Here is a 14,078-nt window from a genome sequence, read left to right as displayed (position 1 = left end):
CACTCTGTGATACTGAAAAACCTCTTTCTAACTTGCAATAGTTACCAACATGATATTATATACCTTATCCAAAGAACAGGTAAACCAGGTAAAAGAACCTGTAAATCAGTGGAAGCCAACTGCTGGGACCCCTGCTGCTTTCGACAAAGAGGTTGTGCTACACTCTGACGGAATGGAGTGGCTGTGCAGGCGTGTCTGTGGAACTGTTGGAGATAGTTAAGGACAGTCACCTAGAGAGTGATAGAACGTTGCCACACATGTTCCATTCCAGTGGGGCATTTTAGAACCAAAGTGGTCGAACCCCCAACCCCCCGATCCTGAAATGATCATCTACATTTTAAGGTTGGGAATAACACTTTAAGGATTAAAGGATCAAACATTTGCAGTGGTTGATCACTTACCGGAGAAATTTCGAGTTGCTAGCATTGTGGTCAAAATAGCACCCTATATTAAAGATAAAAAGATATTTATAATAGTAAATGCACTTAAAGGAAGACACAGTCATAGAACAACCTTGATGCAAACTATGAAAACAATGTGACGTCTGTATCTACGCAGTGTAGGGTTGATGGCAGATGCAAGAAATACTGATCTCGTAGTGTGATCAACATAGCCGTGCCAGAACTGGGAGACTAGATATACAATAGTGCTATAGTCACTGGATGTAGTGGATGAGAAAATCTAAATAATCTGCTGTAGAGCTGAGCAATTTTTATTGACTATGGTTTTATGGAACTCTTTAATCATAGTTTGGGGGCTACGTAGGTAACTTATCTTAATAGCATAAGCCAAAGTAATTTGCAAGCTTCTGCGTCGGCTATAGAAGAGGACTCTGCAAGCCGTGGGAACGGGAAATGGTGAGAATAATAATTTGTAATAAAATGTTTAGGAAAAGAGCAGCAGAATGGGAACATTATACCAGGAATGGGCCCAAGATGGGGGATATTACTAACGGAATGTGCCCAGGATGAGGGACAATATTACTAGAAGGGGCCAAGATGGGGGACATGATTTCTGCAAGAAGCTCAGGATTGAGGATATTATTAAATAAAGGGCCCAGGATGAAGGACACTATTAAATTAAGGGCCCAGGATGGAGGATGTTATTAAATAAAGGGCCCAGAGTGGAGGATATTATTAAATAAAGGGCCCAGGAGGAGGGACATGATTAAATAAAGGGCCTAGGATGGGGGACATTATTAAATAAAGGACCCAGGATAGGGGACATTATTAAATAAAGGGCCCAGGATGGAAGAAACTATTAAAAATAGGGCTCAGGATGGAGAAAATTATTAAATAAAGGGCCCAGGATGGAGTACATTGTTAAATAAAGGGCCCAGGATGGTGGACATTATTAAATAAAGGGCCTAGGATGGTGGACATTATTAAATAAAGGGCCTAGGATGGTGGACATTATTAAATAAAGGGCCCAGGATGGAGGACATTATTAAATAAAGGGCCCAGAATGGGGGACATTCTTAAATAAAGGACCCAGGATGGAAGAAATGATTAAATATAGGGCCTAGGATGGAGAACATTATTAAATAAAGGGTCCAGGATGGAGTACATTGTTAAATAAAGGGCCCTGGATGGGGGACATGATTAAATAAAGGGCCCAGGATGGAGGATATTATTAAATCATGAGCCCAACACGGGGACATTATTACTTAGGGGCGAACTTGTATGTCCTTATAGGATCTAGAATGCTACAAGGACCCACACATCTGACCAACATGCAGTTGGGGGCCCAAGTCCAAATCTTGAACTGGGGCCCATCGGACTCTAGTTACATCACTGCTCACAATATTGCCCAATAAATAATCTGTCCATCTATCTATCTAATCTTGATGTATCTTGAATGTATAATAGAATTTATTTGTCCTCCAAAATCTTCCTAGGACGATGGTAATGTTGCATGTCCCTTGTGTGGCTGTTCTAGATCGCCCCCAGCCGGACGAGCCTCCTTACATATCGTTTACAAGCTCTGATGACTACAGCCATACTTTTACTCTCTGATGCTTGACATTGTTGGTTTTGCTCCAATGTAAATAGAGTCCACGTTTAATGGTCTTTAATGCTCTGCCAAATTCACCGATGTGCAATGTTGTGATTGAGAAATCACTGCTTCATATTTAGAAGTGCCAAAAAAAGAAGAGATCAAGGGGAACAAAGGGACGGGATTACTGTAAATGTCACAGGAGGTTGAGCAATGATAGTGTCTTTTATTACTATTACTGAGCACCTTACGTTAGATATGTATTATTAGTTTTGGATTGAGGCTGAACAGGGTCCAAGACGAGCTAGATAACATCAATGATGGTTCTCCACCAATGTCTCGAATGAATGAATGATACAACTGAACATGGAGACCCCAAAAGCTGACATAGCATAGCACAGAGACTCATTCCCATCCATGTCCCTTAATTATTGTGGCTACTTCTTGGAGAGGGTAATCTATTGGTGGTTACTGTCTACCCGTGTTGTAACTTGTCCGCCATCTCCATAATTGAGATCAAACAATAAATTTCAGCTACATCTTTCTGGAAAGCTTAAAGACTTTGTGACAACTAAAATAGTTGATATCAAAGGGACTCTCTATAATTAGAGTAGACCATCAATATCCAATTGGTGACAGTCTGACTTTTCACCCTCTACTAATCGATTATTGGAGGGGCTTCAGTGAGTTTATGTAGAGAGTGCTGTGTCCATTTCATTATTTACCAGGCACAATCTCATGCATTTAAAAGTGGTCCTACCTGATAGTACAGTTCTTTTCCATTAGCTTGTATAGGACTGACCTGTGGTGAGAAGTGATACCAGGCAGAGAAACTACTTTATGTGGAGATGTGCCCAGTAAACAATCAAGAGGACACGTCCTGTGCTCTTCAATAAGGTGGTAGTTGCAGTTACCAGGAGTGGGGCCAATCTGATAATAATTGATGAGTGACCGACCAACTATAAAATTGATGGCCACCAATTTTGTAGTTATGGAGAATCTCTTTCCGGCGGAGGTTACAAGGAAACATTATTTGCGAGACACTGAAATCCCAGTGACGCATTGCAGAACTGGATGTAATGACTTCCTATGGTGTCACGTCATGACCTGTGAGACAGATACTCATTTGTTTCCAATTTGACATCTTAACCACCTAAAGGACAACTCCAACTCTACGTTCCCCATGATGAGCTTTTGGTGAGTTTTTGATGTTGCAGATTTTCTGCATCATTAGGTGTATGAGGCTATTCTTTTTTATTCCTTTTTAGTGTGTTTTTTTTTACATGAATGTCTATCTAGTTTTTGAAGCTGCAGTTTTTGTCTCTTTTTAGTATATCATATTTTAAAATAAAGGGGTTGTCCACTACTAGGACAACATCTTCTGATTCCACGTTTTCCCAGGTAAAATAAATAAACCTATTCTCACCTCCCGTATCAGCGCCGTTCCATCTATTCCATGCTTTGCGTTACCGGGGCTCAAATGACGTTGTGACAGCACAGGAGTCTTGTGTCCAATAAGTAGTGGCTTCTTCTCCCCACCTTCAGATCAAAGGAGTTAAAATACAAGAAGCGAGAGCTTTGGCTGCTCTCCACTTCCTGTTGATTGCTCCTGTGTCCGAAGGAGAGAAGAGGGAAGTCAGTGCTGATTGAATGCGGGTCTCGTGTGATGTCAGACCATCACTTGAACCCTTGGAACGTAAACAGCGGCATCAATGGAACGGAGCCGGGATGGGAGGTTAGTATAGGTTTTTTAATTTTACCTGGAAGAAACATGTGGAATCAGAAGTCGTTGTCCTTACAATTAAAAATGATTACAAAAAATGGACAGTGGGTAGGCGTTTTCTACAAATCCCATCTACTTTGCCATAACTGTAAAGGGTACTTTACACACAACGATATCGCTAACGATATATCGTCGGGGTCACGGTGTTCGTGACGCACATACGGCGCCGTTAGCGATATCGTTGTGTGTGACTAAAAGGAGCGATGATCAACAATCGCAAAAACGTCAAAAATCGTTGACACGTCGCTCCTTTTCATAATATCGTTGGTTGTGCATGCCGCTGCTTTTTCGTCGTTCCTGCGGCACCACACATCACTCTCTGTGACACCGCAGGAACAACAAACATCATCTACCTGCGTCCACCGGAAAACAGGAAGGAAGGAGGTGGGCGGTATGTTCCGGCCGCTCATCTCCTCCCCCCTCTTCTATTGGGCGGCTGTTTTGTGACACCGAACGCATCTCCCCATTGAAGGAGGGATTGTTCAGAAGCAACAGCGACGTCGCTGAACAGGTATGTGTGTGTGACGCTGCCGTTGCGATATTGTTCGCTACAGCAGCGATCACCACATATCGCACGAATGACGGGGGCGCGTGCTATCGCTCGCGACATCACTAGCAATTGCTAGCGAGGTTGCAGGATGTAAAGCACCCTTAAGACACTGCGTTCTTGAAGCAGTGAAACTACCCAACATACAAAATCACCAAAAACTCATCATAACTTAACCCAAGAATTTATTTGCTCTTGTAGGATGTCAGTGTAGAGCGTACCTTCAGCTTCCTCCTGGCATTGAACTTCTTCAGGCAATCCACCGTCTCCTGTCTGTGCATGCAGGAAGCCACTGTGGACCGGTGCTAAAATAAAAATGAATAATGTCACACGGAAGGAAAACTTGAGGACATGGAAGAAGCGCTAGAGTAGGAGGACACTTACTGATATCCATGGGTGTTTCAGAGCTTCGGCAGCAGTGATCCGTTTAGAAGGGTTGATTGTCAACATCTTATTAATAAGATCTTTAGCTTCTGGAGTTACGGTGTCCCACTCAGGGGAGGGAAACTGGCAACAGTGAGAGGAAAACAGCAAAAATTACTTAGCAGCCACTGATCTGAGCAAAGATAACAGCAAGACTTTTTAAAAAATCATGAGAATACACCAAAGATATTTGAGAAGTAATTGAAGAGTCGGCGCCGCACGCTTCTAGCCCTCACAGTTATCAGGTACTTTTTATGATTTACTCATGTGGCATGTAATTTTCCTTTGGCTTTTACCTTTCCAATATACGGACATTGCCATCAATTAAGATCATCAATATACCGCTTACCCTATGAGACATTACTTTACTTTGTACATGATGCTGTCCTAATAATAAAGTGCATTTATGATATTAGGGATCTTTTTTCTTTGTTTCCTATAGGCATCATTGCTCAACATTAGTGGTTAACTAAAATTTACCTTTGCATACTCAGTATATTATTTAGTTAACTAATAGAGATGAGTGGACCCATGGAAGTTCGGTTCGGCGGGTTTAGCTGGGTTTTAGATACAGTTTGGTTTGGGACCCGGACGTGATCTGAAACCCAATGGAAGTCACTAATTAGGCAGTTTGGGTCTCTGCCCCCACATGCAGCCAGCCATAAACAGAGCTCTTCCGGGGGCGAATGGGTGCGTTTTTTCCTTTTTTTGTTTGGTGCACACTACATTTGATCATGCTGTTGTTATCCCCAGTGCGAGTCATTCAGATACTGCAAGCGGCTCACACTGGGCTAAACTCCGAGTGTACCCGAGCTCAGTGATGCTCACATTAGTGGTTTGCATACATAAAACAACTTAACTCCGAACCCAAACTCTTTTTTTTGAAAAGTCTGAGTTTGGTATCATTTCTACTAACTAGGTGTTACATCTAATGTATTTCATGCCAATACATACCATTTCATTACTGTTGGTGCTCCATAATCCTTATACGTTCCATGCCCCTTTTTTCAGCTGTAACCGCATCATGTATATTTATTCAGTCTCACAAAGTATATATATATTATTATCTCAGTTTCTATGTGAATTTATATTGTTTTTTTTCAGTGTTTCTCCCTGCTATCTGATATGCATACTTCTCATCAAGTTGTTGGTCGGTAAAAAGTAGTTTTATATTTGGTCTCCCTCATTCAACTCTACCTCATCTAGTCCTGGCCTGCCATGTCCAACGACGGCATGCAGTCTGCAAAAGCGCAAGACGCTTGTTTGTTGGGTGAAATTATCTTTTGGAGTGTAGAAGTGATCAATGTTCTCGACAGCGCATTATCCTCTTTAAATGTGCTGCCGAAAATATTGGCATCCTATGCGCACTGAGCAATCTATTAGAGATTGTTCAGTGCACATCCTTGGTGGGCTTGGCAAGCTATTAAACAATGACTGAACAACAAGTAGTTGATTGACAATCCTTTACTACCACTGCTGCAAATGTTTTGCAGCTCAAAAGTATAAGACCGGAACCTTACCCCTGGTGTGGGTGGAGACCGGCATAACTTTTGTTAGGGAGGAAGGTGGCATCATGTAGGGGGTATGGGTTAGGGACCATTGGGGCTTATATAGTATGATTTGGGGATAGGGGAAACCTTTTGGCCCGCACTTCCCAGGGACAGTATCACTCACCCTCCCTAGTGAGTTATAACAGGGTCATGGTGGCTATTGGTGGTTGGGTCCTCGAAGTTGGCTTAAATTAAATTGGTCCAAGGGATTCATGGAGATATAAATCCCTTAATTTGCTGATTGGGTTGGTGGTGTGGTGTGGTGATTTGGGGGAACCTCCGGCAATGTAATGTCGGTTCCCGTTATTTGTTATTTGTATATATCCCTCCCCATTTTTGTATAGGTGCTCCCGAGCTGGTGGTTACAGCTGGGAGTGTGGTTCAGAGGAAGGTTCCCAGATTTATGAGCTTCGAGGAACCCACCCAATCTAAGTTATTTCTGAATGTTTTATGTTTTTAAATTAAATGACATTTTATCTAACTTGGTATCAGTGTCTTATTTTGTAGCCGGGTACGGGGAACATTGTGAGAGTTTGGGTTTTACGATACCAAAGTCATGCTTGCACAATCTGTTACCAGGTATGTGCTTCACAGTCCAATTCACTATGGTCTTCTTGAGTTTAGCTGCATCCCCAAGCTCTTGTGACTTCCTGAATATCACTACAGCCGTTTAGTGATAGATCTTTTCAAGTCTCCAGACCATTTAACTAAATTAGAGGTTGCTTATGTTTTTGCATTGCGTTTTTAAGAGCAATTTTTTTACATGCATTTTTATTATGTTTTTTGTCACTATGGTTTTTGGCATGTCATGCTTTAAATAAAGCTGGTTTCTTTTTTTACTTCCTAGTATTTAGCTTTGATAAACTTCATTAACGCAGTCATCTGTCATGACCTGTGCCCATGCCATACTGCCTTGTCTGTCTTTCACTCCCTTGACTTCCTGGTCCCATCCCATGACTCTTCTGTCCTGTGTCTCTCCTGTTCCTGCATTTCCCTGTACTGCCCGTTTGCCCAGCCTCCCGGTCCCATCCCTGTGTGTTGCTCTGATCTCCCGGCTCTGACCTTGCTTTGTTTGTACTTGACTTTGGCTCCGCTTTTCACTCCTGACATTGCTGTGACTTCCTGGTTCCCGACCTTCGGTTAGCAAACTGACCACGTTTTGTATCTCCCCCTGGTTTATCACTGACGTCCTGGTCCTGACTTGGCCTGCTGACTATTCTGTTGTGTTTGCGCCCTCAAAAGGGTTGTCTGCTAATTGCAACCAGTGACTATTTCCCCAGTAAATCTCGGTGCCCCCACTAGAGCAGTGTGACACGTCTTTTAGTATGTTTCCGCTGCAGAAACTAAATCTCATCCACTTTGGTGGAACTGTAATACATTGCAGCAAAAATACACAGCATAAAAGACACCAGAAACTCATTGTGTGAAGTTAAAGGGATTTTCCCAAGAAGAAATTTAATTTTAAAGTTGATTTTAATCAATAGATCTTAAAGTAATAATAAGTTCCACAATTCGATGTGTTAAAAAAATGTTCCTGTGCTGAGATAATCTTATATATTTGTCCCTGCTATGTACTGTGTAATGACCGTGTCTGACCATACAGTAACTTGGCCTGATCATACCACATCTCCTGGGCAGGGGAGAAAGTAAAAAAGTATACGCCTGTCTTTAAAAAATGTTTTACCTCAAAGAAAGAATACTTTCTGATCCCGTGCTGTAATGACTTTATACTTTTTTACTTCCTCCCCAAAACTAAACTAAGTAGCTCAGTAAGTGACACATCGCTGGAATCAGGATCTCTGTCTCTACATTATGCTGCTCTCAGATGAGGTAGCAAAAACCTGGTGACAGATTCCCTTTAACTTTAGGCATATACGGCAATGCAGGCCTAGAGCAAAATATATACTAAGAAATGTTGTCATATGTTATAAGTTATAAAACCCCTTTAAGAACGTCACATGAAGGTAAACTGAAAACATTTATGCTGATGTCCTCCTAATTGAATATTAATAAAATGGAGGTCATCACAGATCCTCGGCACTCGTAACCATCATTCGTAAACAAATTATGCCAAAAATGCCTGTCTTAAGTAACACGTTGTTAATGAGGTGCCAGAAATGCGGAGCTGAATAAATCATCCCAAGGCGCCGTTAATGATGTGACAGATTTACAGCAGTTTCTATTTTTTGGTTTGGATGTGTTAGTCTACGGTTGACGCTAGTAAAGAAGTGATTTTCTTTGAATTAATTCATGATTAAAGGCACACTGCCCTCAAAGATGGGGCCCAGTATTATTTGTCTTTGCTGCCCTTAGCAACCAATCACAGCCCAGCTTTCTATTTTACTTGAATGCCACCACCCGGGTGCCTCTTGTGCTTACTATGCCACCACGACATGACGCATGATGTCAGCTCAGACCTAGTTATCTCAAGAGGCACCCGGGATGTATTCAAGTCTCGTCAGAGGAAGATTGCGCTGGCCTAGTCTGGCTGCCAAGAAGTATCAACATAGAAGCTAGAGTCCTGCAAAAAGGCCTTCAGCTTGATCTCGATCAATGGAGACTTGATGGATGAACGCTCTGTAGGAAGATTGATCTTGTGCAGCCTAGATTGGTTCACCAGATTCTTCCCCACCTTTTACTTGATAGTATCGAGCCATTGGGTTGCTAGTCTTCCTCTTCGCCTTGTTCCTTCTATTTTTACGACCTTGATGTACTTTTCCAGTGATTGCTCTCTTCATATAATGTGTCCAAAGTAGGCAACTCAAAGCTTGGTGATCCCTGCTTTGAGTAACATTTCTGGCTTGATTTGTTCCAAAATTGGCTTGTTCTTCTTGCCATCCATGTTATTGATAACATTCTTCTCTAGCACCACATTTCAAAGGTGTTGATTCTTCTTCTGTCTTATTGCTTTATTGTCCAGGTTTCACATCTATATGTCACAACAGAAAAGACCAGACTATGTATGAGCCGTGTCTTCATCACCAGTGAATTGGTCATCGATTTTGATGTGGACTGATGGTGAGAAATCTGACCTACAAATCGGTATCAAGTGTGCCCACTACTCAAACTGGTTTTCCGTTTTCAGAAGAGCCCTCTTTCCCCCCGGCTGCAGTTTTTTTTTAAAAAATCAATCTGTTCTTTGCTCATCCTCCCCAGCTCGAGTCCAAGTGTCCACTGCTGTTCCCAGTGTCTATTATTGTCTGCAGCACTGACGTCATGTCGAAAGCACTGCAACCAATCACTGACCTTAGTGGCATCTGCCCAAAATGACGGCAATAGCCAGAGCCACTGAGTTCTGTGTTGGCAGTGCTATTGATGTTCCTAGTGCTGAAAACAACCTCAGCAACACAGACTCTGAACACAAAGAGGATGGGTAAAGCAGTTATTTTATTAATAACACACTAAACATGGGAAACAAGGCTTTTCGGAAACTGGAAAACACCTTTAAGCTCAAGTGGAAACCACCCTCTTTCCTAATATGTGGGTGTCACCCTGCATCCCAACAGGCACCTCAAGGATGTAAAGGTCTTCAGGGTTCAATCATCAGAGAGGGCTTCATCACAGAAAATGGCTTTACTCAGTTCTCTGCAGTCCGATCCCTGTACTTTCTGCAGTTACTTTCTCTGATGAAAACCCCTTCAGCCTTTTTGGGACACATGGAAGAATGATGATCCAGAGATGAGGATGAGCACTACCATGACTCCTGTGACTACCAATTGTAAAGCATTCTGCGACCGTTCATTTGTGGCGGCTTTTCATCCACAATTTTTCCTAAGAACACTGCCATGAGTAAACAATGGGATCTAAACATCCTCGATGATCAACTTCTCCCAACCATAAAGGTGCAATTTTGTGATGAACAAGGCTTTTTTCAGCATGATGGAGATCATGTCACAGGGTAAGATTGGCTCAGTGAAGAAAACATAGATATTTTGGGTCCATGGCCAGGTAACTTTCCAGCTGTCAATCCCATTGAGAACCTGAGGTCAATCCTCAAAATGCAGATGTACAAACAGAAACACAGAAATTGTGATAAACTCCAAGCTCTGATGTGTTCTTTTGTAGAAGTTGATATCAAGCTGTTGGGGCGAAGGGCAGAAGCTTTGATAAATATTCAACACTGTAAATATTCAGTCTTTGGATAAATTTCATGTATTTGTCAACAATTTTTTTTAAAAATACGTAAAATTGGACTTAAGTAACTATAGAACCATCCGACTAAAAGATCTACAAACAGTGAAGCAGCAAAGTTTGGGGAAATCAAAGTTTGTGTCAGTCTCAAAACCTTTGGCCAAGACTGTTCATCCTATAGAGGCCTAGTGAAGCCTGTAAGACATTTGTCTGCCATGACAGGTTCTATACAAGGTCCAGATTCACTTACATCATAAGCCCCAGCTTTGATCTGCTGGTACAGCCGATGCTGATCTTCATCCCAGAAAGGTGGGTAACCGACAAGCAAGATATAAAGGATAACTCCTGTCGGGGACAATAGAAAACAAGACAGTGATTAGTTTGTAGAAGATGGTGCAAAGCCTCAGACCCATATGTGTCGAGGGGAAATATAGAGAAACTATGACTTGGCTCTATGACAATTATTTTGAGATCATTTTTCTCCATATGACTTCTACGTTTGATAATCGAGGCCTCTGATCACTATGAAATGTCCATCTTTGGGTACAATATACGTACATTAGGTGAAAATCTGTGAGATTGGTCAATTACTTGCTGTGCATGGGGGCCTCCTGACTTTCCCCAATAAATGATGTTGGGAAAGAGAAGTTTGGGTAGTTGGAATGTAAATCATTTTGTTTTTAGGGGGGATAAGCCGCTGTCCGAAGTGTCTGGCAGAGGCTTTACCCTCTCTGCCCTTTGAAGACACCCTGTCCGCTTAGGTGTATGGGGTATATTTTATTTTGACATTGTATAACATTGTTATCAGCCTCCTTTCTTATGGAGCTGTTTTTTGATAACTGTTATCAGATGTGTGCAGTGTAAAACAAGCACTATAGGGCGGCACTGTACAGTGGAGTATGGTGGCACTGTATAGCATTGTTATTTGGGCAATAGTATGAATGCACTATTTGTTTGACCAATGCATGGGCACCATATTAACACTAGAAGTCCCAGAAATTTCGAGCTCCCCTCTGAAGTCCCGAAAGTTAGTCCAAACTGAATAGAACTAACTAGAAACTAAATGGCTAAACTCAATGGAAAACAACAACCTCCTGTGATGCTACAGTAATGGCCTTAATTACAGAATAAAAGACGGTGATTATAGGATGTTAGCTAAAATCCTTCAGGTCATTCGACCCGTCTCTGGGTTTCAAAGGTAGAAATGTTAAATGACCCCTCTCTGGGACTTATAGTGTTAAATGACACTTGTTAGAAGACATAGAGGGATTAATATTGGTGGATCATTTGTGCAGAAGATGGGTGGGGAAAAAACACATTTTATTAAAGGCCTAAGCAGTTTTCTGCATTACCACAAGCCCATAGATCGACAGCCTTTCCATAAGGATCTTTCCGTAAGACTTCTGGGGAGAGGTAGCCTGGAGTTCCAGCAAATCCTGGGATTAAAAAAGACAGAATCAATTTAATATATTGAGCTACAGCCTCAGTATAATGTGCTTATCTGACCCGGTATAGTAAGCCCCCCCATATGCATCATCCCGACCAAAGGAAATGCATCTAACTGATGACAGATGTCGAGAGCTACATTGTACATTACGTCGTATCTAATATGGTGCATGGTTATATTATTTAAAGAACTGATAATTGCAAAATTTGGATCTTAAAGAATAAACCGTTGTTAAAATATTTTTGTCATAAATATTTTTTGTAATGTATATACAGTATATATATATATATATATATATATATATATATTCAGTGGCGTAATTTGGACCTGTCGCCGTCCCACCACATGTTGGTCAGATGTATGAGTATGTGTACATTCAACGTTCTAAATCCTATAAAGACATATTAATTGCCCTCCCACCCATTATGTAGTAATAACACTCATCCTGTTTTAATGCACCCAATCCTGGGTTCCTTCCTGGTAAATATGTCCCACATCCTGGTATATATGTTCCCCCTCCTGGTATATGTGTTCCCCATTTTAGTAAGTATGTCCCCCATCATGGTATGTCCCCTATCATGGTATATATATATATATATATATATATATATATTCCCATCCTGGTATATATGTCCCCCTCTGGGTATAAATGTTAACACTCTCGATCCCTCCAGGTATATACTGTATATCCTGGTTTATTTGTCTCCCTCCTAGGCCCCTCTTGGTTTATACTGACCCCATCTTGGGTCCCTCCTTTTATATACTGTCCCTCTCCTGGGTCCATCTTGGTATATATGTCCTGGTTCTGGTATATATGTTCACATCCTGATAAATATGTCTCCATTCTGTCTGACGCAAAAAACAAACATTGTACTTACCCTCTCCGGCTCCCAAGTTGCATGGCATTCTCCTGTGTATCCAACACGCAGTGGCCACCAGCTTTTCATCGCCATCTGTGCTATTGTCATACACTGCCCTCAGTCACTGGGACGCTGATGAAAGCTGCCAGCTTCTGTTTGTCCTGCAGTGTGTATTGCAGTGCAGGGACCCAATGTGTCTCTGTGCCGCAATGCATTTGAGCTGGATGTGCGTGCTTGAATGCTCATCCAACTGAAGCAGGGGCTCGGATCGGCAGGACCCCTGCACCTCTTGGCCCGGTTACGGTCGCGATCCCTGCAACTGGGATCGTTTCACACACACACACACACACACACACACATATTATATATATATATATATATATATATATATACATATATATACATATATATACAGTACAGACCAAAGGTTTGGACACACCTCACATTGAAGGCATCAAAACTATGAATTGACACATGTGGAAGGAAATACTTAACAAAAAAGTGTGAAACAACTGAAAATATGTCATATATTCTAGGATCTTCAAAGTAGCCACTGTTTGCTTTGATTACTACTTTGCACACTCTTTGCATTCTCTTGATGAGCTTCAAAAGGTAGTTACCGGAAATGGTCTTCCAACAGTCTTGAAGGAGTTCCCAGAGATGCTTAGCACTTGTTGGCTCTTTTGCCCTCACTCTGTGGTCCAGCTCTCCCCAAACCATCTCGATTGGGTTCAGGTCTGGTGACTGTGGAGGCCAGGTCATCTGGCGTAGCACCCCATCACTCTCCTTCTTAGTCAAATAGCCCTTACACAGCCTGGAGGTGGGTTTGGGGTCATTGTCCTGTTGAAAAATAATGGTCCAACTAAACGCAAACCGGGTGGAATAGCATGCCGTTGCAAGATGCTGTGGTAGGCATGCTGGTTCAGTATGCCTTCAATTTTGAATAAATCTCCAAAGTGTCACCAGCAAAGCACCATCACACCCTCACACCTCCTCCTCCATGCTTCACGGTGGGAACCAGGCATGTAGAGTCCATCCGTTCACCTTTTCTGCGTCGCACAAAGACACGGTGGTTGGATCCAAAGATCTCAAATTTGCACTCATCAGACCAAAGCACAGATTTCCACTGGTCTAATGTCCATTCCTTGTATTCTTCAGTCCAAACAAGTCTCTTCTGCTTGTTGCCTGTCCTTAGTAGTGGTTTCCTGGCAGCTATTTTACCATGAAGGCCTGCTGCACAAAGTCTACTCTTAACAGTTGTTCTAGAGATGTGTCTGCTGCTAGAACTCTGTGTGGCATTGACCTGATCTCTAATCTGAGCTGTTGTTAACCTGCGATTTCT

The 14,078-nt window shown here is 42.0% G+C and overlaps 1 protein-coding gene across 3 annotated transcripts in view; it reads right to left on the bottom strand.

The window, feature by feature from the left end:
• Positions 1-14,078, bottom strand: part of CAMK2A (calcium/calmodulin dependent protein kinase II alpha) — a 342,928-nt gene that overhangs the window by 68,978 nt on the left and 259,872 nt on the right. For all 3 annotated transcript variants that reach the window (XM_075344361.1, XM_075344363.1, XM_075344362.1), the window contains exons 8-12: positions 11,782-11,865; positions 10,680-10,774; positions 4,710-4,832; positions 4,547-4,630; positions 402-444 (exon numbers count right to left, since the gene is read on the bottom strand). In XM_075344361.1, coding sequence (XP_075200476.1) covers positions 402-444; positions 4,547-4,630; positions 4,710-4,832; positions 10,680-10,774; positions 11,782-11,865 — 429 coding nt within the window. The remainder of the gene's footprint in view (positions 1-401; positions 445-4,546; positions 4,631-4,709; positions 4,833-10,679; positions 10,775-11,781; positions 11,866-14,078) is intronic.

Source organism: Anomaloglossus baeobatrachus, chromosome 4 (genome assembly GCF_048569485.1).
Source record: "Anomaloglossus baeobatrachus isolate aAnoBae1 chromosome 4, aAnoBae1.hap1, whole genome shotgun sequence".
In the NCBI taxonomy this organism is placed as follows: domain Eukaryota; kingdom Metazoa; phylum Chordata; class Amphibia; order Anura; family Aromobatidae; genus Anomaloglossus; species Anomaloglossus baeobatrachus.
This window is presented reverse-complemented; position numbering and strand designations above follow the sequence as displayed.